General features: G+C 54.9%; 1 protein-coding gene across 1 annotated transcript in view; it reads right to left on the bottom strand.

Moving 5' to 3' along the window:
- Positions 1-1,801: 1,801 nt before the first annotated feature.
- Positions 1,802-24,028, bottom strand: part of PLXNA1 (plexin A1) — a 46,952-nt gene continuing 24,725 nt past the window's right edge. Inside the window, exons 20-31 of the mRNA XM_004702307.2 lie at positions 21,781-21,923; positions 20,210-20,466; positions 19,863-19,929; positions 7,084-7,230; positions 6,831-6,990; positions 6,298-6,401; positions 5,889-5,985; positions 5,489-5,679; positions 5,151-5,320; positions 4,335-4,547; positions 4,095-4,245; positions 1,802-3,065 (exon numbers count right to left, since the gene is read on the bottom strand). Of these exons, the coding sequence (XP_004702364.1) occupies positions 2,970-3,065; positions 4,095-4,245; positions 4,335-4,547; positions 5,151-5,320; positions 5,489-5,679; positions 5,889-5,985; positions 6,298-6,401; positions 6,831-6,990; positions 7,084-7,230; positions 19,863-19,929; positions 20,210-20,466; positions 21,781-21,923 (1,796 nt within the window). The 3' untranslated portion in view covers positions 1,802-2,969. The remainder of the gene's footprint in view (positions 3,066-4,094; positions 4,246-4,334; positions 4,548-5,150; positions 5,321-5,488; positions 5,680-5,888; positions 5,986-6,297; positions 6,402-6,830; positions 6,991-7,083; positions 7,231-19,862; positions 19,930-20,209; positions 20,467-21,780; positions 21,924-24,028) is intronic.

The following is a 24,028-nucleotide window of genomic DNA, read 5'->3' as shown; positions in this document are numbered from 1 at the left end:
GGGCGGTGGTGGTAGGGGGGCACCAGGCAGTGCCCACTGGGCTCCCCAGCCTGCTCCTTGGCAGCCCGGGCCCCTGAGTCAAGGTTGGAGAGTGGCAGGGGCCAGCAGCCCAGGTCAGGCTCGGGATGCAGGGCAAGCTCGAGGTATATCAGGGCCTCCTGAGAGGCCTTAGGTTCCCAAACCAAGGGTGTGCTATCCTCGGGGTACCCCTGAAACATGGTCCAGGAAAGCAAGGGGGCCAGGCAAGACAGACACCGACACCCAGTGGGCCCTCTTGCAGGGCGGGCAGTAGCAGCAGTGTTGGGTGGGCCAGGGTGTCGCCTCAAAAGCACCTCCACTGTCACCCAGACTCCACACACCTGGCCCAGGGAAGTGGGCCTGCAGGGTCCTCACCAACCCCCGCTGACCACTCTGCCTCAAGACCACTCACTCCCTCGGGACCCTCTCCCAGGCCACTGGCCAGGTCTCGGGACCGAATGAAGGGCCACCCAGAGAGACAGCAAGGCAAATGGGGGGTGGGGTGGGGAGCTTTACAGCCCCGTGGGGGCTAATGAGAAGAGGAGCCGGCCCTGGGCTCCCCCCTTGGAAGGGGCCTGCTGGAGAGGGACCTGGGGCCTGCTGAGCTGGGAGCCGGCCGGCCGGTTCAGAATCGGCTTGTTAAACGCATGTAAACAGATATTGCTAAAGTGCTTGCGACTCGACACAGGTGTGTGCTCCAGGGCCCCGTGGTCCCCAGGGGCAACTGCAGGGAGGCCCATGTGGACAAGGGCAGCTGAGCAGAGTGCCCACCCCTCAGTGCGAAGCTTCGGCAGGGAGGGGGCTGGGGTGGGCTCTGGAGAGGGTGGCCGCCGGGGAACTCCGGCCTGACCGAGGTGGCACTGGAAGCACAGGCGGCTTTGTTCAAAGCCAGTGTCCAGGGAAGACCTGTCGGGGAAAGTGAGGCTCTGACCCAGGCCTAGCTAGAGAGCATCAGGGCAGGAATGGGAGGGGCCCAGCGACAGGCCATCAGCCAAACTCAAAGGGAGCAGAAACGGAGTCCCAGGTTGTCTGGTCTCCAGGAAGGAGCCTGGCGCTGCTCGGGGCCCCAGGGCCAGGGAGCTGGCATCGCACCATAGGCGAGGGCTGGGGTCAAGCCTGCAGCAGAAGTCCATGCCTCCCTAGTTCCCGGGGCTCCCTGAGACAAGTGCTGCTTTCACACAGCCTGGCCTCCATGCAGGGCGGCTCCAGTGGGCCCCAGGTGAGCGCTGGCTCCCAAGCTCAGGAGGGGCTGCGTGGGGCAGCCTGGGAGTGATCTTCCGCTGGGCTGGGCCAAGGGCAGGCTGGCCCGGCCACAGTTAGCTGTCCCTTAAAGCCGTGGGGTCTTTAGTACCATTGGAGTGAACTCAGAAGGGGGCGGCCGCTTGTTTGCTGTCACAAGTGACTAATTCATTAATTTAAAAAAACCCAAAACCATAAAAGAAGGTCTAACAACCTCTAGTACCGACACTTGCAGGTTTAAAAAGATCAACTCAGACTAAACGCTAGGACAGTCATGCAGTCACCCACGGGCTCACGCCCGAGAGCCGGCCGGCGGGAAGGACGCCCAGGCCGCTCAGTCCGAGGGGGCAGGCACACGGCCGCCCTGTGGTCCGGGCGCGGGGGCAGGGGGGACCCCTGGGGGCAGCTCTGATTTCCCCAGACCGTTTGGTAAGTCTTCCCACTGCCTTTGAAGTTCTCGCTCTGGATGGTCTGTCTCCGTTTCCTCCTCCAGAGACTGTACACACCCTCCGCTGGGGCTGGAGGCAGAGGCGGGAGCCGCATGTGAATATATATATATATATCTATATATTTACAGGTCTTTCTTTCGTTAAAAACAGGTCCATTCTTGCTCCCTGGGAGGAGGGTGAGGAGAAGCTGGTATGCAGTCTCTGCTCACTGGTCCCCGGACTCCAGCCCAGTGAGGCGCAGGCCAGGGCATGGCCAAGGGTCCTGGCCCTGCTCACAGGACTATGCATCCGGCAGGGTTTCTTTCTCCCTTAAAATAAAACAATTGTCCCCAGATGTCCCCACCCCCACCCCACTGAGGAGATGGGCTCTGCTGAGATGCCAGACTGGAAGCCACTGGAGCGGGGGAGGTTGGGAGTGAGGGACAGGGGCAACAGAAGGGGACAAGGAGGAGGGGAGACAGCAGTGAGCAAGGGGGCCCTGCCCCGGGGAGCTCAACAGCCCAGAAGGACTCACACCCTCCCAGGCGGCTGGGAGTTGACTTGGGAGCAATAAATAACAAGCGTGCACACAGGGGCCTGGTTGGAGCCCGGGGCGGTAGCCTCCAGGGGCACAGCCCTGAGGACAGAGGGAGCTCGGGAACCCAGCCTGAGGCCACCAGGGCAGCAGGGCCCCTCCATAGGAGGGGAGGCTGGAGGGTGCCTCTGTGGGAAGGGGAGCAGCACTCGGGCCTGGCCCGCGGGAGCACGCACGCGGTGAATCAGGGTGGTGATGGTGGGAGAGCGGGGCCCAGCAGTGCTGTCTCATCCTGACCCAGCCCAGGGCCTTAGCCCCTCTCTCTCTCAACTAGGTGTCAGTCTGGCCTGGCCCCAGGCTCTGCCCACGGGGGTGCCACCGCCTCTGAGGCAATGCCAGGCCCTCGCCTTGCCGCTCACTCTCGATGTCCCTCCACTCCCCACGAAGCCCAATGGGCAGCAAGCCCACTGTCTGCGCCCCCTCCCTGGGGCACAGACAAGAAGCAGGAACACAGGCATGTCTGTTCCACCCAGACGAAGCCAGCTCCACGTGGGGCGGAGGGCGGAGGACTTGGTCCGTGGAGACATGGAGTCAGCTTCACGGAAATCCACGGTCCTGCAGCTCTGGACACCTCTGGAAACCCCAGAGACAAGGGCCAAGGGTCGCCACAGGGCCTCCTAGCCCCAGCCTGGCCCGCCGGCTCACCACGCTGCCTGTCCCTGCCTTAGGCAAAGGCGCTGGCTGCCGCTTCAGCTGCTCAGGGACATGGTGTCCACCACCTGCTCAAGTTTGCTCCGGAGCCGCTGCCGCCTCGCCTGCTCGTCCTTCTCCAGGGCCACCAGGATCTGGGGAGCAGGGGGAGGAGCAGGGGTCACGGGCCTGTCCAGGGCCACCCGTGGGGCAGGCAGCATTCTAAAGGGCACAGTGTCTCTGGCTCCAAGGGCGGTGTGCTGTCGGTGGCTTGCTCTTGAGCCCACCCTTGGTGCTAAGGTCACAGTCATGGTCCTCCCAGACACACCCCATGACTTGAATGCTTCCAGTTCTCGGGCCAAGGCAGACGTTATGGCAAAAGGCCTCTACCCAGGTCACCTGTCTGTCCACGTCCCGCAAAGGTCTCTGCCTTCAGGCACAGGGACTTCAAATGGTCACCTCCCCTTCCTCACACAATGCTCTTGCTCTAATGCAGTGGGCTGCGGGCTTCTCCCAGACCGGCCACCGCTCCTGCTGCCTGGTGGCTCCCTTGGCTTCTCCCAGGAAGTGGCTGGGCGGCCACCTGCGCGCGCTTCCTCCTTAGGGCCATCTCTATCCCAAGGATCTCCACGGGTGCCTCCTCACCCGCATCCCGGTGTATCCGCCTGCTGACAGCCCACCCTGACTCTGCTCTTCAGGCTACCTCGCCCTCCTCCCAGCCCCGGGGACACCCCTTTCCCGTTGCTGGCCTCCTGCCGGCATCTGGCAGTGTCGGGGCCGTGGACACCTAAGCCTGTCTCTGCCCGCCCCTGCTGCGGGCACTCGCTTCCTGTGCCTGCACTGCCAGGCTTGCCACCACACAGCCTTGTCAACCAGTGGCTGAACACCGAGCTCCCAGCCAGGCCCGCACCTGAGCTCCTAAAGGCCCTGCCATCTGCAGTCCCCGCTCCCTCCTCCGCCGCCCAAGGCAGCTCCAAGATCCCCAGATGCTTGGGCCACAAGTAGGGCCACGGCAGTCAGCGGGTGCCGTCAGCTCCCCTTCAGGCCCACCAGAACAGCCCCTTCCCGGTCAAGGTGGGCCCGGGTCAAAGCCAGGGACCCCTGACAGAGAGACAGGCAGGAGTTGGCAGAGGGCCGGAGACCCGGTGGGGCTGAGGCCAGTGTTGCTCCCCAGCCAGGCTCACCTCATCCTTGTACTTGGTGATGTAGGAGTAGATCTCGTGCAGGGCGCTCATGCTGTTGAACTGGCTCAGGTGCAGCCGTGACTGCTCGGCCAGGTACGCACTCATGTCCTGGTCGCTGATGGCCGGCATCTTGGCAATGTCGGCATAGTATCTGCGGGCAGCCAGGCAGGGCGGAAGTCGTGACCCGGCCCGCTCACCTGCCCGCTCCATGGCCCGCCAGCCCACCTCCCGCCCTCACACCTCTCCACCCAGCTCTTGTAGTTGGGGATGTCCTTGGCGTAGAGCAGCTTGTTGGAGGGCGAGTCCTTGCCCAGCTTGTGCTCGGACGTGGAGCACGAGTCCATGAAGGTCTGGGCCACCACCGAGAGGCAGGCGTCCGTGATGCTGCTCTTGTGGATGTCGAACACGAACTGCGGGTTCTTGATCACATTCACCCAGAAGCGAAGGGGCAGGCTGCGGGCAGGGAGGTGGGATCAGGGCCATCAGATGCCCCCTGGCCCAACCCTCACCAGGCAGGCATCCTCACCAGCGCGAGTGCCCACCCTTGGGGCTCAGCTTCCCACTCAAATTGTGGGGCAGGGGGTCAGCCGTTAATCCAGTGGCCTTACTGACTCTAACGCCACTGCAGATGAGGAAACTGAGGCCCAGAGTTGGGAAGGGTTCTCAAGGAGTGACAGCAGAGGCTTGGGGGCTGTCTCTTGCTGGCCAGGTATAGACAGGCCGCCCTGACCTCTTAGTCTACCAATGACCCAGAAGAACAGGGCACACACTCAGACACACACACGTGGCAGCCCAGTCACACATACAGCATGTGTGCACATATACGAGGTCACACACATTCACACACATGGCAACATGCCCAAGGCCACGCTCTGCACGGCCAGGCTCACGAGATCAGAGGCATGTGCTCATGTGCACACACCACGTATGACAAAAGAGAGGAACACAGTCACCTGCACACGTGGAGGGCGCACTCACTGAACCCCGTCCACAGGACACACTCCCCCACGGAGGACAGGGCAGGGTCACCCGCCCCGCGTCCCCCTCCCTGTGTACCAGTTGCTCTTCCAGGTGTGCCGCACATCCGAGTCGTGGATCTGGTGCTTGTCGGCCTGCTCGTCCAGGAAGTCGAACATGTATTTGATGGCCAGCGGCAGGGCGCTGCCTCGGTGCGCCGTGCTGAAGATGGTCTCAAACAAGTCATCCACAAACTTCTGCAGCGTGCCCTGGGGTGGCAAGCAGCATAGCTCCAGGCTCCATCACGCCATGGCCCCTTCCTGCACACCTAGGGTCCCACCTCCCTGTGCTGGGGGGCTGGGGGAGGGCGAGGACCATGGGTTTAGCTCCAGTGTATCCGTCTTGCCCCTGTGTCCCCGCTGGACCCCGGGGCCCACCTTGGTGGCCAGCAGCCGCGTCAGGTAGATCTCTGAAACCATCTTGCTGCCCCGGTCCCCCTCGCGCTGGTCCAGGTGGTCGTGGTTCTTCACCAGGTGCCAGAGCTTGGTGCCGCTCTCCAGGTCGGGCGTGATCATGGGCGTGCGGGATCGCAGGCTGTCAGGGCTGCTGGCCGTGCGCAGCATGCTCTCTGCAGGCAGACGTCTGTCAGCCCCACCCTCTAGGTATCCCACCGGCCAAGTCAGGGGCACTACCGCCCAAGGCCCAGTGTGAAGGGCCTTGATGAGACCCCGCACCAGGCCAGCATAGACGGAGCTCCAGAAAAGCAAGCTGGGGGTGAGCGGGAGAGCAGGAATGAGGCGGCACCCCATGTACCCCCACGCCGGCCCCAGCACTCACCGTATCTGCTGAGGGACTTGGTGAAGGTGGACGAATTGGAGATGTTGTAGGCAGATGTCTGCTTGGGCACCAGCGCCACCGAGGACCCATCTGTCACCTGGGAGCAGAGGGTCAGGAGATGCCACCACGCTTCCCGCCGCCTGGGACTGGTGAAGGAGCCGCCCCACATCTCCCTGGGTTCCTCTCTCGCACCAGCAGGCTGTGCACTACGCTGAGCCTCAGCTTCCATCCGGGCTGTGGACAGGACGCCAGGACAACCCGCCCACTTCTGACCCTTCCCCCCCTCCGGCCAGCTGAAAGCCAGCTGCAAACCTGGCGAGGGGGCTCACGCTGGCCCTGGCTGCACTGCGGAGTCCCTCGGGGAGGAGAGGCCCTGGGGAGAGTGCTGGGCGGCCAGCAGGGCGGTCACCTGGTAGTGAGCCAGCGTGTTCAGCCTCTTCCAGTCGTTGTCGATCTTGGTGGTGACGTCCTCATCCTGCAGGATAATCCTCGCCATCCGGCCCTGGCGCCACTCTGCGGGGAGAGGGGACGAATGGACGGAGAGGGCTCCGGCACCAGAGCAAGGAGGAGGCAGGAGTCCCACCTCTGAACAGCCCCCCCTGCAGCACACCACTCTTGTCCTTGGCGCCGCTGTGCTGCGGCGGCCTCGCCCCCTTCCCCAGCAGCTCCCCTAAGGGTCCCGTTCCTGGGTCATGTCTCCCTGGCATCCCAGGCGTCAGTCCGTCTACCTGGGGCTCCAGGGGCCCCTCGTATCCACCTCCTCACCCAGCGTCCTGGTGGGGAGAATGGCCCCTCCACACCTGCCCCTCAGTCTACTGGGAGTACTCCCCATCGGCTGCCTCAGCCCCCCTCCAGCTATCTGCAGACATCCGGCCCTGTCCTCCCAGTCCTCGCCCCGTGACCCCCACTGGCTCAGCATGCAGTGTCCGCTCGCTGGCTCACCCAGGTCCATGTCCCCGGCCTTGGGTCGCTGGGAGTAGGGCACGCCCTTGTACACGGCATCCAGCAGCTTCTCCTTCACCTGCGTCACCGTGTCACAGTTCAGCCCCTTCACGGGGACCTCCGGCGCATTCTCGTTCTCGGGGTTCACGCAGTTGAGGGTCTGCGGGCAAGGTAGGGCGGCACCATCAGGCCCCACAGAGGGGCGGGGGGCGGGGGGGCGCGCAGGGCAGGAGGGAGGGCTGGCATGGCTCACCAGCGTCTTGTAGTCGATCTGCTGGCGGATCAGTTTGTCCTCGCTCAGCGAGTAGCGGGCCTCGCCGGTGATGGCATCGATGGGGCCCTTCTCCATCTGCTGCTTGATGGCGCAGTACAGCATGAACAGCGGCTCCCCGGCACACTCCTGAGGGCAGGGTGCGTGTCAGGCTGGGCCTCACAGCGGTCCTCTAGGGGTCCCCCCCAGCTCCAGGACGCCAACACTCTCTCAGGCATGAGGAGAGAGGCAAAGGCCCATGCTGCTTCAGGTGGCAGGCCTAACACTTTTTCCAGAACACACTGGAGACGGGCAAATGGAGAACAAATGCTATCACAGGCCAGGCGCTCTGCTGCACTGCCCAGCCCTGGCACAGCCCATAATGAGGCTTAGCCTGCTGCCGGACACTCACTCCAGAGCAGAAGCTGCCTGCGGGTAAAGGCCCACCTGTCCCGTCCAAAGGATTTCCCAGTACCTATCAGAGTCCACACACTCCAGAGCTGCCTACTCGGAAATCCCCTGGACCTGGCTGCCACCGGTGTCCCTGGTTCCTGCCCACACGAGAGCCTCTGCAGGCCACCTGGCAGTTTGAGAGGCATACCCAGCCAAGATGGGCAGCAGACCCTGGCAAACAACCCTGCTGGGGGATCTACACACCTGGCTGCCTGCTTGAAAGCCCGGTAACACTTCTCCAATCAGAATGTCAAAAGGAGCAGAAAAGTCCCCAGACCCGAGTTCTAACCCTCGCCCAAGAACACAAACCCATACCAGATCCAACCCCCAACTCACTGCTATGGGGTCCACGTTAGCTCCTGGTGACCCTCGAGGGCAGGGCAGAGCAAGTCCTGAGGCTTCTGAGACGGCAGCTCTGCACACAGGAGAAAGCGGCGGCCTCCCCTTGGAGTGGCTGCTGGTTTGGAACCAGTGATCCTGCGGTTAGCAGCCCACCACGGGACCCACCCCACCACGGGGCTCGTCTGTACCAGAGCTACAGTCTGGCCATTCAGAGGGTGGAAGCCAGTTCAGGAAACCAAAAAACCCCCCAAACACCTGGGATTCTTGGCTGCCATTAGAGGCCGCCCACGGAGCTGCCTCTCCTCACAGTGACCCAGGCCTTGATGGAGAGGGGGCGGGGAAGGTGAGTTGATTCATCATTCTTCACCCAATCCTTGGCACCAGCCCTGGGACTAACAACACAGAGAATTTGGGGCATTTCTTCCCCAATACACTTGGGGGTGGAGAGTGGGGGGTGGGAGATTGGAGCTGCCTGAGCTGGACAGGGGCAAATGTGATTGAACTTGGCCAGAAAAACCACCAGCTTCCCCCAGCCTTGAGGCTGAGAAAGGCAGCCCACATAGCTGTGTCTCATGAGACTGGAACGATGTAAGCCAGCCAGAGGCTCACCCCCAAAACCCACCTAGATCTCCGGAGTGGGTGTGGTTGCAAGGAGGGCAGTAGCACCCATTCCTTGGCACACAGGGGGTGAATCCATCCTGGCGGGTGGGGTGGGGGGGCAAGACTAGGTGCACATACTTCAGGAAAAATGGTGTGAAAGAATTTGAGCCTCAGTTTCCCAGAGTCCAAGGGTATAAAGAGACATAGCCCACTTGTCAACTCACAGAGGGGATGCATTTAAAGAATTAATGAATTAAAGAACTGAAATAATTAAAGCGACCCTGGGTCCTCCTCTGATCTTCATAGTTAGCAAGACGGCATGGTGGGCTGGATATTGTCTTCTTCGCACCCTGCGCGACGGCTAGGTTGGTCATTGGTCTACACTGCCCCAAACACGCGGAAACGGCCCCAAAGCCGCGACAGGAATGAGGGCAGTATGTAGCTGTTCCTGACATCAACCCCTGCTCAGAATAGGCTATTGACACATGACCCAGCCACCAGACTATTCCAGAGTGTGAGGAGAGAGCCAGTCTTCGCAGAAACAAAAGTAAGCATCCCGAGTCAGAAACAACTGCCAATCTCTGTGCACGTGAGAAAACAAGAAAGATGGTCCAGCAGAGTGGAGCACGTGCAGATATAGATCCAGGGCTGTCTTGGATGAGGGTAAAGCTTTAGATCTTCCTGGGAGGGCGATTGGAGAAGTAATCTTCGGTTGCTTTTAATGAAAAAGGGAACATTTGAAGAGAAGACAGAACTCAGGACAACATTATGAGAAGAATTTGACAAAATAAATAAAAATCTAGGCCTAACTCAGCATCCCCAAGTAGGAGTTCAGAAGGCAAACGTTAGGATATTGTAACTGGTAAAGCTTCAAAAACGCAAGACAGAACACAATGGAGACGTGAATCAGTCATCTCAAAAACAAATCTCTCAAGGCCCAAATACAAAAAGATCTATTAAAAAAAAGACAAAAGAAAAAACTTTGGGGCCTCTGCTCATACCCTGCCTCAATACAAGAACACGTTGTTCTAACAAATTGGCAATCTGAGGTGCCCCCTCTCCCCCCGACACAATCACTGATGACAAAATGGGTACATAAGCAAATGTGAAGAAAGCTGATGGTGCCCGGCTAGTAAAAGCTACATCGTGGAGTCTTAAAGTCTTAAAGTGAAACAAGCGGTCATCCAGCAGAGAAACAAGAAGCCCACGTGGAAGAAGCACACCAGCCTGTGCAAGCATGAGGTGTCATTGGGACCAGGTAACAGGCATCATAAGACCCTTAACAATCAAACAAACAAAATCATATGGTTAAGAACGAGGGGGATCGGAGCAGAGACCCAAAGCCCATCTGTAGACAATGGAACATCCCCCACAGAGGGGTCGCAGGGAAGGGATGAGTCAACCAGGGTGCAGTGAAGCACCAATGAAACACACACTACTCCTCTGACTCCTTCAGGCTTCCTCACCCCCCCCACCAGGACCCCAGTGCTGCCTCTCACTTCAGACTAGACTGGAGCACGTACACAGCCGTAGATAAGAGATAAGAGCTCAGGACACATGCAACCCAGGAGCAGGAATGAGAAGAGATATCAGATAGGAAGGGTGAAGGGGAGAAAGAGGGGAAGAAGGGGAAACTGATCGACACACAACCACATACACCCCTCCATGGGAAAGAACAACGGAAACCACGGGGGAAGGGAGACAGTGATTGGTTGGTGTGAGACATGGAAATAATAATTTATAATCTACTGGGGTCACGGGGGGTGGGGGGGAGGCGCTGATACCAAGGGCGCAACAGAAAGTAACTGCCTAGAAAAGAATGATAGCAACATATGTACAAATACGCCTGATACAACTGATGCATGGATTGTAATAAACATTGTAAGAACTCACAATAAAATGATCTTTTAGAAAAAAAAAAAAAAAGAAAACCTAAGAATTCTATGGGGCACTATCAGAAGGAACAATTTGTTTGATAAACATTCCAGAATGGAAAAAGAGTAAGTAACACAGAGGAAATAGTCCAAAGAATGTATTAAAAGAGAACTTCCCCAACTTTATGACAGAATGGAAAATAACCACCCAAGAAGCCCAAAGACCCAAACATAATTGACCCAATAGAAAATCATCTTTGACACATGGTAGTCAAACTTGCTCATACATCAAAGGAGGAGGAAGCATCCCAAGCAACACTGAGAAAAGGAATCATCACCCATAAAAGCAGAATAATATGAATAAGCTCAGATTTTTCCATGGAAATCATGTGGGCAAAAGGCAATGAATAAATATATACCAAAACCTCCAAAGATAAAAATTGCCAACCAAGATTCCTATATTCAGCAAAATTATCCCTTAAACACAAACGAGAAATTAAGACATTTTCAGACAAAGGGAAACTAACAGAATTTATTAAAAACAAGACCAGTCTTACAAAAAAACAATAAAGGGAGTGCTTTGGATAGAGAATCAACAACAGACAGCAAGCTAAAACCATCATACAAGATGTCATCAAGAAATCATCCTATTTAAGTAATACATAAAGTAAAGCAAAACAATGATTCAAAATAGGGAACGACAGGTATCAATCTGCAGTGAAGACACAAAAAATAATGGAATAGAGTTGACAGAAAACAGTCAAATGGAAGAAGAAATTGAGCAATGTGCAAATGACAATCAACAGTCTTAACCTGGAAACAATAAAAAATATGAACCTTAATAAAATGCTAAAACCTCAAAAAAACAAAAAGGCCATAAAATTTGATTAAACAGTAAGGCAAAAAAAAAGAAAGCAAAGAAAAAACGGACAAGAAAATCCACAAATAAAATGAAATCACAGTTAATGCCATAAAAACACATATACTAAAATGGCAGCAATAAAACCATACCTATCAATCACAACATTAAAAAAAAAAACTAAACTCAGTAGTTAAGAGACAGAGACCAACATTATAAGAAAACAGGAGTCATTAATATGCTGCTTACAAGAAACACCTCCGATATACAGGGGGGAAAAAATCAAAGTGTGAGTAAACAAAAAATCAAGCAAATAGTAGTCCAAAAGAAGTCAGGAGGAGCAATATTAATTTCTGACCTAATAGGCAAAACAGTAGAAGCCATGATGAGAGGCAAAGGCCATTCACCTAATGATGCAGCAAACCCTACTCAGAGAAGACATAGCCATAGAGGACGTCTCTGCACCCAGCGGAAGACCCGCAAAGTGCACTGATTGAACTGTGAGAAAAACACGGACAATCGCATCGTAATGGTGAGAGGTTTTAGTACATCCATTTCAAGTAAAGATCACTGGAAAGAAAATCACAACGCTACAGAAGAACTAAAGAACACAATTAATCAACTCGATTTTTTAAAGACATACAGAACACTTCATCCAACGAGAGCATGATACACGTTTTTGCAAGAACTCATGAAGCACACTCCAGAATGGACCATGTGTTACAAAGCAAGATCAATAAACGAAAAAATATCAAAATATTACAAACTCTCTTCAAATCACAATGCAATAAAATGAGAAATCAACAACAGGAAGATCAAGCAACAACAAAAAAATCAATCACATGGAAATTGAACATCACCTAATTTTTAAAAACACTGAGCAACTGAAGCAACACAAAGTGAAATTAAAAATTTCTTTGAAGCAAATGAAAACCAAAGCACAACAAAAGGAAAATCTGGGATACAGCAAAAGCAGTTCTCAGAAGGCAACGTACAGCAATAGCACACACATAAGAAAGGAAGAAAGCTAAAATCAAATTCACTGACACACACCTACAACAATTAGAATAAGACCAGCAATAAAAGAAAAAGAAAAAAACCTCAGCCACCAGAAGAAAAGAAGCAGTAAATATTAGAGCAGAAAGAAAAGAATCGGAATATAAAAGAAGTAAAAAAATAAAATAAATGACAATAAGTCAGTTCTTTGAAATAATTAACAAAAGTGATAAACCACTGGCAAAGCTAACAAGGAGAAAAAGCACATGATATGAAAAATTAGTATTCCCACAAATTTGAAAACCTCGATAAAATGGAAAAATTTCTACAAACACATTACCTACCTAAATTAACACAGATTGATGTAGAAAACATTAACAGACCTAACACAAGAAAAGAAATAGATCTGGTCATTAAAAATCTCCCAACTTCAAAGTCTAGGACCAGAGGGTTTTACTAAGATATTCTACCAAGCATTTAGAGAGGAGTTAACACTTGTTCCAACCAATGATTCTAGAGTACAGAACAAGATACTATACTGCCAAGCTCATTTTATGAAACAAGTATAACCTGATATCAAAACCAGGAAAAGACATCACCAGTGTAGAAAACTTGAAAGACCAATATCTCTTATGAACATAGATACCAACATTTTTGGCAAAATTCTAGCTCACGGAATTCAACAAAACATTTTCTTTTAATCATGATCAACTAAGATTCATGGAAGGATGGTTCAGCATTAAAAAAACAATCAATGTAATCCACTATACAAATCAAAATTATATCAATCCATAAGGAGAAGGCATTCAACACAATTCAACATGCATTCTTGAGATAAACACCCAACAAACTTGAAATAGAAAAGATATCCTTCAACATAATAAGGACAATGTATGTCGGATCCACAATGGAGAGAACTGAGCGCACCCTCTCTCTGAATGGGAACCAGACAGGCTGCCCTTGATAGCCACTTATATTTACTGGAGTTCCGGAAGCCTCAGCCAGAGCGGTAGGACATTAAAAGGGCTTTGAAGAATCAACACTGGCAAAGAAGACGCAAAACTCTCTTTGAAGACACCATGAAAACCCCAAAGATTCAATTAAAAAATTGCCGAAATTAACTGAAAAGTTGGGGAACGTAGCAGGGTATAAGATCAGCATACAAAAATCAAAGAGTACTGTATATTGAGGGAAAAAAATCTCAGAAAGGAAATTAAAACAGTATGATTTGCAATAACTACCCAAAAGATAAACACTTGGGAATAAACCAGAGAAACAAAAGATTTAAAGAAAAGTATACAACACTTCTATAAGGAACCAAGAGACTTGCATAAATGGAAGAATATCCCCTATTCATGGACTGGAAAAGCAAATACACTGCCATCAAGTTAATGTGGACACATAGCGACCCTATAGGACAGGGTAGAACTGCCCTTGTGAGTTTCTGAGATGGTAAGTCTTTACAAGAGTAAGCAGGTCCGTCTTTCTCCTGAGGAGCAGCTGGTGGTTTTGAACTGCTGACCTTGTAGATTACAGCCCAACCTGCAACCACTACTCTTCCAAGGGTCCGTATGTTCATGGATAAGAAGACTTAACCTAGTGAAAATGTTGATAATACGGAAAGAACCCTAAAAATTCACGGCAATTCTGATCCAAACTGCAGCACCATTCTTCAGAGAAATGGAAAAACGAATCACCAACTTCATATGGAAAGGAAAGAAACCCTAGAAAAATAAACACTACTAAAACACACACAAGTAGTAAGTCTCTCACGCCATGATTTCAAAGCATAATATCCAGACAAGTTATCAAAACAGCCTAGTTAAAACCAATGTATTAATTGTAGACCAATGTAGACCAATGGATCAGAACAGAACTATAACTAAATAGCTACTAACACCTGGGTTTTTGGTTTTTTTTTAACAAAGGACCAAAACACATTAAACAGGAAAGAGAGCCTTTCCACAAATGTGCCTGGAAAAGCTGGACCTCCACCTACAAAAGGATGAACCACGCCTCCCACCTTGTACAAATACGAACTTCATGAGAATTAACGACATAAATATAAGCCCTAGAACCATAGCAATCATCAGTTGTTATTAGTTGTAATGAGAAAAAAATAGGGACAGATTTAAAGGTCCTAATACAAGGCACAAATACACTACCAAAGCTAACACAAAACACTCACAGTATCGAAGGCAAAATAGAGCCCTGGGGCCTCCTCAAAGTATGACACCGATGTACATCAAAGGACTTCACCAAAAGGGTACGAAAGAGAACCCGCAGAAAAATATTTCGCAATGATCTATCAGATAAAGGGCTCATCTCAAAAGTCTACAGATAACCACAACACCTTCGTAAGGAAAACACAACAATGCCATCCAAAGGCGGGCAGAAGACAGGAGTGACAATTCACTGAAGAGGACACACAGGTGGCCTACACTCCTAGGAAGAAGTGCTCCTGATCATCAGCTGCAAGAGAAACCCAAAACACACCGAGGATGAAATACCATCCCACATCGGCACTGATAGAAGATTTTTGAGAAGCAAACACAAAAAACTAAAAATCGCAAATGCTGGGGAGGATGTGGCGATTGGAACACTTAGACACTGCTGGTGGGCATGCAGAATTGTCCGGGCAGTATGGAAAACAGTATAGCGCTTCCTGGAACAACTGTGAATAGAAGCATCTTAAGACTCTGCTCTCTCTCTACTCGTATCTGCCCCTGAGAAGTACAGAGCAACAGCAAACACACCCGCACACCCATGTTTCCTGCAGCACTTTCTACCACAGAAAAACGGCTACAGCCAAAAGCCCAATGTGGAGGAATGGAGCCACAAACTCAGGTGTGTGCACACACCGGGACAATGTGCGTCAGTAAAATGAAACCGCGACACTGCCAGAGACCTCAGGAGATGCAGGAATTTGGAAGATAAAGACGCTCAGCAAAGTGAGTCAATCTCGTGTAGGTAAATACATCAGGACACATTAGAAAGCGAAAGGCAAAAAGACACCTGTGAAAAACGGTTTTCACAACAAAAGCAGCAGCAGTGAAAGGCTATAGGGGTGGGGGAGGGACAGGAAGGAGAAGGTAAAAAAGAAACAGAAAAGCCCAGATTGGGGGGCGGGGTGTTACTGGGATGCTGTCACTGGTCTAGCAAGGCGGGCTGTGCAACTGCGTGCTCCATCTTTTTCTCGGTGTGTGTTAGACTCAGCAGAGAAAAGGCGGGGAAAGGACAAAAGAAAGGCCACAGGCTTGAAGCCCCTCCAGTTTCCTTGCCCATCAGACTTCAACGCTGGTCTGAGGGGTGACAACTGAAACGGACTTCAGTGCTTTTGTGGCCATGAGCTGGAATAAACAAGGAAGCCTGCTTGGGTGCAGTGGGAGGCTCTGCCCTGGGACCAGACGCTACAGGCCCCTGTTAGCATCTGCAGCGATTAAAGAGGCAGCGGCTACGGAGCGGCCGTACACACAGATCATCCCAAACCTTTGACTACAGAAACTGCTTCACTGTCAAACTCGGCTTCACCGACAGGGCCCAGAAGGGGAAAAGGGGTGCAGGTGAAGGCACAGAGCCAATAAGTGGCCTTTCCCAGAAACAGGGAGTGCTAGGGAAGAGAACAGCTTTCTGAAGGCACCCGGGCCAAACACTGGGGGAGATACAAAGGCATGTAGCCACATCTCTCTAGGGCAGGGAGGTGGACTCAATGGCCCAAAGCCACGCAGTCAAAGAAAGAATCCAAGCCAGACCCATTTGACTCCAAAGCAAGCAGCATCAGAGAGCTCCAGGCTGGCCGGGGGGCTCACTCCTGGCCCGTAGCCTTCATCTTTTGGGGAGCCTGACCCTAACCCCTGTGTCCTATCAGGCATCGCGCCAGATGCTGGGGCCTGGAGTCCAGAAGGCCCAGAATCGAAGGGCCCAATGCAGGCAATGCACTGGGCCCAGTGATGAGGGAGGAGAGGCAGCCTCATGCCCACTGGCTCCCTCCAGCCATGCTCTGCTGGGACTGCCTGAGGGCAGTGCTGCGTCTCCAGGCCAGAGAGCAGCATGATGTCATAAGCAATGCAGGGCGCATGCTGTGCCACACAGGGAAAATCGAGTCGGATCCCTGCCTCACACTACACACAAACAAAAATTTTTTCTCAGCCAACCCAGGAGCTCAAGAAGACACGATTGAAGATTCCTATTAAAACAGAAAACCCCCACTGTTGCCGGGACCAACTCACACAATGCCACGTGCAATAGAACAAAACCCTGCGTGCGCTGCACCACCCTGAAAGAACATTAAAAACAAAACAACGTCTATGCCCCCAAGCTGGTCCTGGCTCACAGCACCGCTTACAGGGCAGGGTTGAACTGTCCATGTGACTTTTTGAGACTCTTAACTCTTTCCTGGAGGAAAAAGCCTCCTCTTTCACCCATGGAGCAGCGGGTGGTTTTGAACTGCTAACCTTGTAGTGAGCAGCCTCAGGAGTAACCACTAGGAAAATGAGCAAAGAAGAAATAGAGCTGTCCAATCAAACATATGAAAAGGTGCCCAACAGGTTATCAAAGAAATGCAAATTAAAGCAACAAGCTATCTGGTCCCACTTATCAAATTGGCCAAGATGAAAAAGATTGATTAGCAATTGTTACCAAAGGCATGGGCAAATGACATACGCTGCTGGCAGGAAGACAAACACCTACAGTCTTTTTAGTAGAACCATTTGGCAGCATACGGCGTGGCAGAGGTGCCCGGTCATCTGCAATCACCCTTTGGAAATCCACCTAGCTAAGCACAGCACACAAAGCTCACTGCATCAGAGGGTGCTGAGAACAGCTCCTGGTAGGGGCCACACCCTCCTGACACCGCCTGCACTGCAGCAGTCCCCGCCCCCCCCAACACACCACAGAGCATCAGCAAGTCAGAAGATTGGGACAAGCGTCGCCCCGAGAAAGCAAAGCTCAGTGATTCCTTCTTAATGTTCAAGCAGACTCTGCTGGCAGCTCCTTGCTTCAGTTTCAAAGGCAATCCGAAAAGACAAACCCCGATTCACGGATGGTAATTGACCTCCAGACCCGGGGGGGAGGGGGGTGCACCCCTTCAGACCCCCTTCGCTGTGCTGAAATGAGCACAGGTTACTTTTCTAGCTGTTGTTTGGAATGAAAAGAATGAAAAGCAATTGGATTGTTTAAAAACAGCATCTAGAAAGAGAAAACGAAAAGCCAGTGGTCAATTCTGTGAGCAATATCGCTCCCCTCAATGATGAGGGGGGCGTCACCTGTGTTTCTCCCTGCCTACGCCCATGCCTGACCTGGGCAGTGTCCCTCTGCTCCAGCAGCTGGGTCAGCCCTCCTCTGCGGCACGAGAGAGACCAGACTCCCCGGTTGGAATGGCCTGAGAGTGCACCTGCTCGAAGCCTCTAGTGGGTACACTGAGGATGGGACAGCATAGCTTCAAGCCCCAGACTCTGATGCTGGCCCACTTCTTCCAATGGACACTGTTCTGGCCCACTCAGGCCACTGTCGGCTCCCCTCCAGGCTCTGTTCTTACTGCTCCCTCTGCCACACGTGGCTCCCGCACCCCTTCCCACACCTGCTCCTGGGACCAGAGGACTAAATCCGTTGTACAGGAAAAACACGAGAAGCCAGCAACATGTAAAAAATATTGATATAGCGCACTTATAAAAATAATGTGCGGGGTTTGCAAAAACTTAGAACACATGCGTGCTATAAAAATATGGTATGTGTCCAGATGAAGAAAACTTTAAGGGTTGATAAGAAACTAAAATCTTAAAGGAAATTGTAACACACAGTGAGAGCCGTTTTAGGAAGGGGTTTTTGAATAAGATTCAGACTTGAGACATATTACATTTGCATTTGTAAACCAAAGAGGGAGGGGCAAAGAGGTCTAATGGGCTTCTGGGTATGGGAAATAATGAAATTGGCTCTAAAGCTTATAGCGGGGAGACATCATTGGGCGAGCTGAAGATAAACATGAGGGAGCCTCTGGATTCATGTCCCCTGCTACCATCAGCCTCGAACTACCTCTGAAACACGCCCTCCCCTGCCCGCCTGGCTGTTGGTCACGGAAGGAGTGAGGAGCACTGTTGTGTCTTGTACTGAGATTCCCCACGTTCTGAGTTTGGTGCTACTAGGGTCTCGAACTGTGGGCTGGCCTCAGCAAGAGCAGTTCTACGGGAGGGAGACTCAAAAACTCACCATCAAGGAGTCCGTTCTGACCCATGGTGACCCAAGTAGTGATGAAACTAATTTACATTTAAAAGTGAAATACATTGGAACCTATACAAATAGTCTTTGGCCCCAAACATCACGTAGCCCACTCCCCCCACCCCCACCCCCACCCCGCAGAGGCTGGCAGCCGCTCCCAGCCAAGCTGCCGGGTCAACAGTGGCCTGGCATCACAGAACACCAACTTGCTTAACTGCTCCCCATCCTCTGGAGGGAGGTCCAGGGCCAGTGGGGCCCACCACACTGAGACAGCTCAGCAGCCCCTTCAGGCACTCCCTGTGGCCGACAGACACAGTTCACAAGCACGTAGTGAGCTCTGCGGGGGCTTCCAGACATTCGTGGGGAAATTCTATTACTCTGTCCTTCAATTCCCCCCTGGTACCCAGCTTTACCTGGACTGTCATGTATTGGGGGAGCTGTCACTTTGTGCCTCACTTCCTCCTGCCTGCACTCACTCCCCTCGGCCACTGGGTCCTCTCTGGGCCTTCCTCTCGCGGTGCCCCAGGTCTGAGACATTTCCCTGGCTCCGGCCTTCCCCTCCGCACCTCATGCAATCCCACCGCTACCCAGTGTCCCTTCCCACGCCACACTCCGAAGCCTGCTCGTTTCATATGAGATGGGGGAGGGGTCGCGGTTATGCAATCACAGCCCCTGCCCTCCCCCAGAGACACACAATACCGATGGGCTACCCCACCCCCACCTCCACTAACCCAGTGACACACCGCCCCTGCCACCCCCCTAACACAAGAAACCCAGGACCACACAGCATGCAGCAAATACCAAGCTGGAAGCTGAGCACGCCGCCCCACTCACAAAGACACAGATTTCCCATGCCAAGCCTCCAGACCGGGCACAAGATTCCAGAGACCTGGAGTCTTCTAAGTAGGCGCTTGAAGGGCAGGCAGCCAACCACCATGAGCATTACGTGGGGCCCACACCAAACAGGCCTGGACCCACCCACATCCAGCCCATGGATCAGCCAGTGTGCAGCCTCTCCCTGAGCCTTGGCTGGAGACGGGTCACCAGCCCGGGGGCTGAGCAGAGCGGATGTGGCACCCCCTCCCACCACAGCTCGCCCACACAAGCCCCTGAGCCTCTCCCCAGCTCAGGCCCAGGCCCAGCCCTGTCCAGGGCCTTTCTCCTTCTCCACCATGGGCCTGGCACAGTGTCACAGCCCACCCCCAAGAATCCTGGTGCCCACTGGGCCCAGGCTGGTGAGAATGAACATCTTGAGGACTTAAGGGGGAGGGGAAGGACAAGCCCTTCGGGGAGTTCAGACTGGGCCCCAGCCTTGAGCAGGGCTCTGGGGCAGAGATTCAGTCAGCTGTTTGCAAACTCTCGCTCGGTCCTGGACGCCCCTTATTCTCGGAGCGTCCCCACCACCACACATCGCCCATCTCAGCCTGTCCACATCCTCGGCTTACCTTGAGGAACTTGTACAGAAGGAAGGTGAACCAGTTGGTCAGCATTTTCTCTGCCACCGACTCGGTCCTGGGGGGGGGGGGACGGGACACTGTCAAGCCTTGCAGTACTGCGCCCCCAGACCCTCTCCTCTCCTCTCTGTCTATGGCTTCTGGGGTTTCCATGGACAGAGGCTACAGCTTTCCCCCTCCGGAGCCAGCGCGTGGCCACAAGGATGCAGGGCAGCACTGAGTGTCCAGCCCCCCGGGCTAGGGTGCCACGGCATGAGCCCTCCTTGATGTGAACACTTGCGCCCCAGCAGCGCTGGCTTGGCTGCCCCCCCCTCCCCGGGCGGCAGGCTCCGACTCACCGTCTCAGCAGCAGCTTGGGGTGGTTCTTGCTCTCCAGGTTCTTGTCGATGAGGTCCGACAGCAGCTGCTTGAGCACGCCCGTGGCGTACTCCATCTCGCCCTGCAGCGCGGTCATGATGAGCGAGGCCACGTTGCCGCGGTCGCGCATGGAGAAGCTGCGCTGGGCCTCCAGCGTGCGGATGAAGGTCAGCAGGAAGTGCTTCTTGGTCAGCAGCTGCCCAAACAGTGTCAGTGACTTCTCCACATTGGCCTGCACCTGAGAGGGCAGCAGCCGTTCAGACCCAAGTGAGGGAGAAGATAGGTCCGGGTCAAGGAGCCTGTGCACAGGCCAGCCAATGCCCGGTGGGCAGGGCCAGAGGGTGGGCCTCCGGGTGGCATGAGCACAGTGACCCGGAGCCTGGATCATCCTTCCACAGGATAAGCCCCCAGCCGCTGAGACGGCCCTGCCAGGCAGCCCACCATCCTGACGAGCGCAGCAGGGAGAAGTCAGGGGAGGCACTGCTGCTGCCAACGTCGGCGCTGCTGGCCCAGACCTTCCGCCCTGCCCCAGTTCAAGGAAGCCCACCTCCCGGTGGGGGCACTCACTGCCCCTTCAAGCTGTGTGCCAAGAGTGCTCTCACCACGGCCACTGTCGCACATACCAGCCTTCCCACTCCCTTCTCAGACAGAAGCAGGGGACTGCCCACCAGGGCGGCACAGCCCATGAGTGGGCACACACACACCTGTCTCGGGCCTGCTCCTTCTCACCTACACCAAAGCTGCCCGGGGCGGGAGTACCCCATCAGACCCACAGGCAGGCAGGTGGCAGCACCAGGTGTGCTCAGGCAGGCACAGGCGGACAGGGAAATGCACCAGAGAGCTGACAGGAGGACAGTTAGGGATCACGTGCGGACTCCACACTTCACCCCTGCACCCTGCCCAGGAACCCAGGGGGCCTGGGCCCTGGACTGAGCCCCAGGAAAGCTCTGGGTTCATCTGGGAAGAGCACTCCCCCCATCAGAGTCCCGCAGGAGTAGACCCTCCGACATCAGAGGGTGCAGATTCTAGGTGCTCAGCCAGAGAGCGCGGCACAGCAAAGATAAGGCCAAAGTGAGAAACCCACACCAGATTTGCTGGGACCTGTGCCAGCACCCCTCAGGGGGTGTGGCACGACCCACGTCCACAGAACAAACCCCGCCTCTCTAACGGCCTGACTCCACCCACCTCCCCTAGCCCCAGAGGCCCAGCAAGTCCAGCAGTCCCTGCCACAGGCAGCCCCACCACAGAGGGCTGGGGGCTGCTGGTGGTACACAAGAGACCCAAGCCTCCAGTAACCGCGGAGCCCCCAAAGCCAGGCTGGAAAGGCCTGCAGTGATGACCCCTGGTGGCCCTGCCCCGGGCCAGGCCCTCTTTCTGTCAGTCCTTGGGTACCAGCTTCCCCAGGAAGCAGCACCCACCGGCTCTGCCCTGGCCCACGACTCAGAGGCCCTGGCTGGTCTAGGTCTTGCCTCTAGCTCTCCCCTCACCTGCAGGCTTAGCCTGCCCCCCGGGACTTCTAGGAACCCTTGGGCAGACGCATCCAGCATCCCACCTCCATCTCCTTGAGCACAGGGTGGTCCTCGATCCCAGGGAAGAGCACTCGCATGGCGTAGGTTCGGTAGTCGAGAAACGGGATGCCGGAGCCATCTAGGTCACTGGTCAGCTCGTGGATGTCCGTCTGCAGCTCTGCGAAGGCTGTGGGCCAGACGCCAATCAGAGCCGCACATGCTGGTGAGCCAGCCCGCTTGGCCCAGACACCATGAGCACTCCGGCTGGGCCTGCCACTGGCTGTGTGAGCTCAAAGACACTTGTGCACTTCTCTGGGGCTGCATGTGCCAAGCTCTTGCGCATAGAGGTAATGGCCTTCTGTTTCTCTGGGTTATCATGAGAAATGCACTCGCCGGGAAGTTGGGCCCAGGGTCAGCTTCCTGCACCTCACACACCGGCAGTAACAGGTGGCCGGCTCCTCCTGCCACCCCTGGGCCTCCTCCCCAGCATGCTGGTGCGTCAGTGGCCTGGGAAGGGAGGGGGCATCTGTAGATGGGAGCAGGGAACAGCAGGCCCAGAACAAACAGCTAGAGGCCATCCCCAAACCTGCAGCTTCTCTGCACACCTGACATGAGCCCTGGGCCCTCCCAGGCAGCCTGCTCCCAGGCCCGGCAAGCATGCCCGGGCGGAACTTTCCAGAGCTTTCTGTGAGGTGTCAGCCCTGCAGCCACTGAGGACTGCACTATCTGATCAGGAGCCAGAGGAGCCGGGCTGCTCTGTGAAGACGTCTGGCAGGTTTAATTAAGAGCCGGAGCCTTTCATCTCCTGGCACCGCTGCTAAGCACTCGGTTATCTCTGCCCCGCCAGACCGCGCTGCCAGCCACGATGGCCAGCACATGTGGCAACTGATAAAGGCCGTCAGGCCTGCAGCCTTGGGGGACAGACTCCTCAGAGGCGCAGCCACCGTGGATCCTGGAGATCCAGCCCCACGGGGTCCGTTCCCAGGCGCCCTGCATCCACCCTGGCCTGACCAGGACAGCCAAGAGGTCAGCAAACACTCATGCCTCTGTGAAGCATCCCTGAGACTGGTGCTCAAAGACTGGGCATGCTGGGAAAGCCTGGATCCTCTCGGGCTTTCTGCTGGCAGCCCTGACAGCAGCATAATGCCAGTCAGTTGGCTGTGAGGTCACCATGGACAGAGGGCATGCCTGGCCCCACTTGACTCCTTATCCTCACCCAGGACAGGGATGGCCCCCAGCCTCTGCCTCCAGACCTGTAAGGTTGAAGGGGCCAACATCTGTGAGACCCAGAGACACCTGGCCTCTGGCCACCAGCCACACCACCAGCAGGCATGACTGTTCAGCTCCTGGGTAAGGCTCAGAGGCTGTACAGTTGCAGGGGTCCCGAACTGCTCCCACAAGATGCACTGCCCAGAGAACATGCTAGAGCAGGCAGCTTGTCCAGCTGCACATCAGAGGGTCTTGCATCGGACTTGAAATCAACCTGGCAGGACCCTGACACTGCTGCCCCAATTCCTTCTCATCAAGTGGACTGCTCTGTCCCCTGCCACCACCAACCCCACTCTAAGCAGCCTGTACCGCTGCCCCTGCCCTAGTCAGCAGCACTGCCCAGAACTCCAGGGCCACGGCCACAGTCAGAAGCCCGGCTGCCTGGGGACGGGTCCTGCGGGCCTCCCTGTGACTCTGGGCTGCTCCCTGTGCCCCGGTGGGAGCCTGGTTCCCGGGACTGCACCTTCCAGACTCATTGCCACCCAGACCACTGAGGTCTGCACCTGGCCTGCCAAGGACCCTAGCTGCCTCGTCGGAGGCCCAGCTTCCTGGCCTCACACCTGCTTCTTCTACTCCCCCAAGTTGTGTTCCAGTCCTCTGCTAACCGAGCCGGGCAAGAGTTTCCCCTCTGGCCCACAAGGCTGATGAGGGGCTGGCACAGCCCACGGGGGTCCCCTGGGCCCAACTCGCTGAAGCAGGACAGCTGGCACCACGCCTGACCAAAGCCCGTCAACCTTGCTGCCCAGCCAGATGGGGCCAAGTCCCTGGTGCTCACACCAGCCTTGTTTCGGGCAGAGGCTGTGCCCAGCCTCCTAATGGACAAAGGACCCGCCCAAGCATCCTGCAGGGCGCCCGTGGCTCACAGGCCTGCCACAGGTTCAGGCACCCTCGTTATCCAGGCAGCTGGGCCTGGCGGCACGCCTGCTCCACTATGAGGAAAGAGGCACCAGAGGCCTGCCCACGTCTCCCAGAACACAGCCCAGGCGTAAGCGTCCAGGCTCTCCTGGGCAGCACACACACAGA

The sequence above is a fragment of the Echinops telfairi genome, unplaced genomic scaffold (assembly GCF_000313985.2).
Source record: "Echinops telfairi isolate 266 unplaced genomic scaffold, ASM31398v2 ScPeMD7_31;HRSCAF=116, whole genome shotgun sequence".
Taxonomy (NCBI): Eukaryota; Metazoa; Chordata; class Mammalia; order Afrosoricida; family Tenrecidae; genus Echinops; species Echinops telfairi.
The sequence above is the reverse complement of the archived record's forward strand: the minus strand, read 5'-3'. Positions and strand labels throughout refer to the sequence as shown.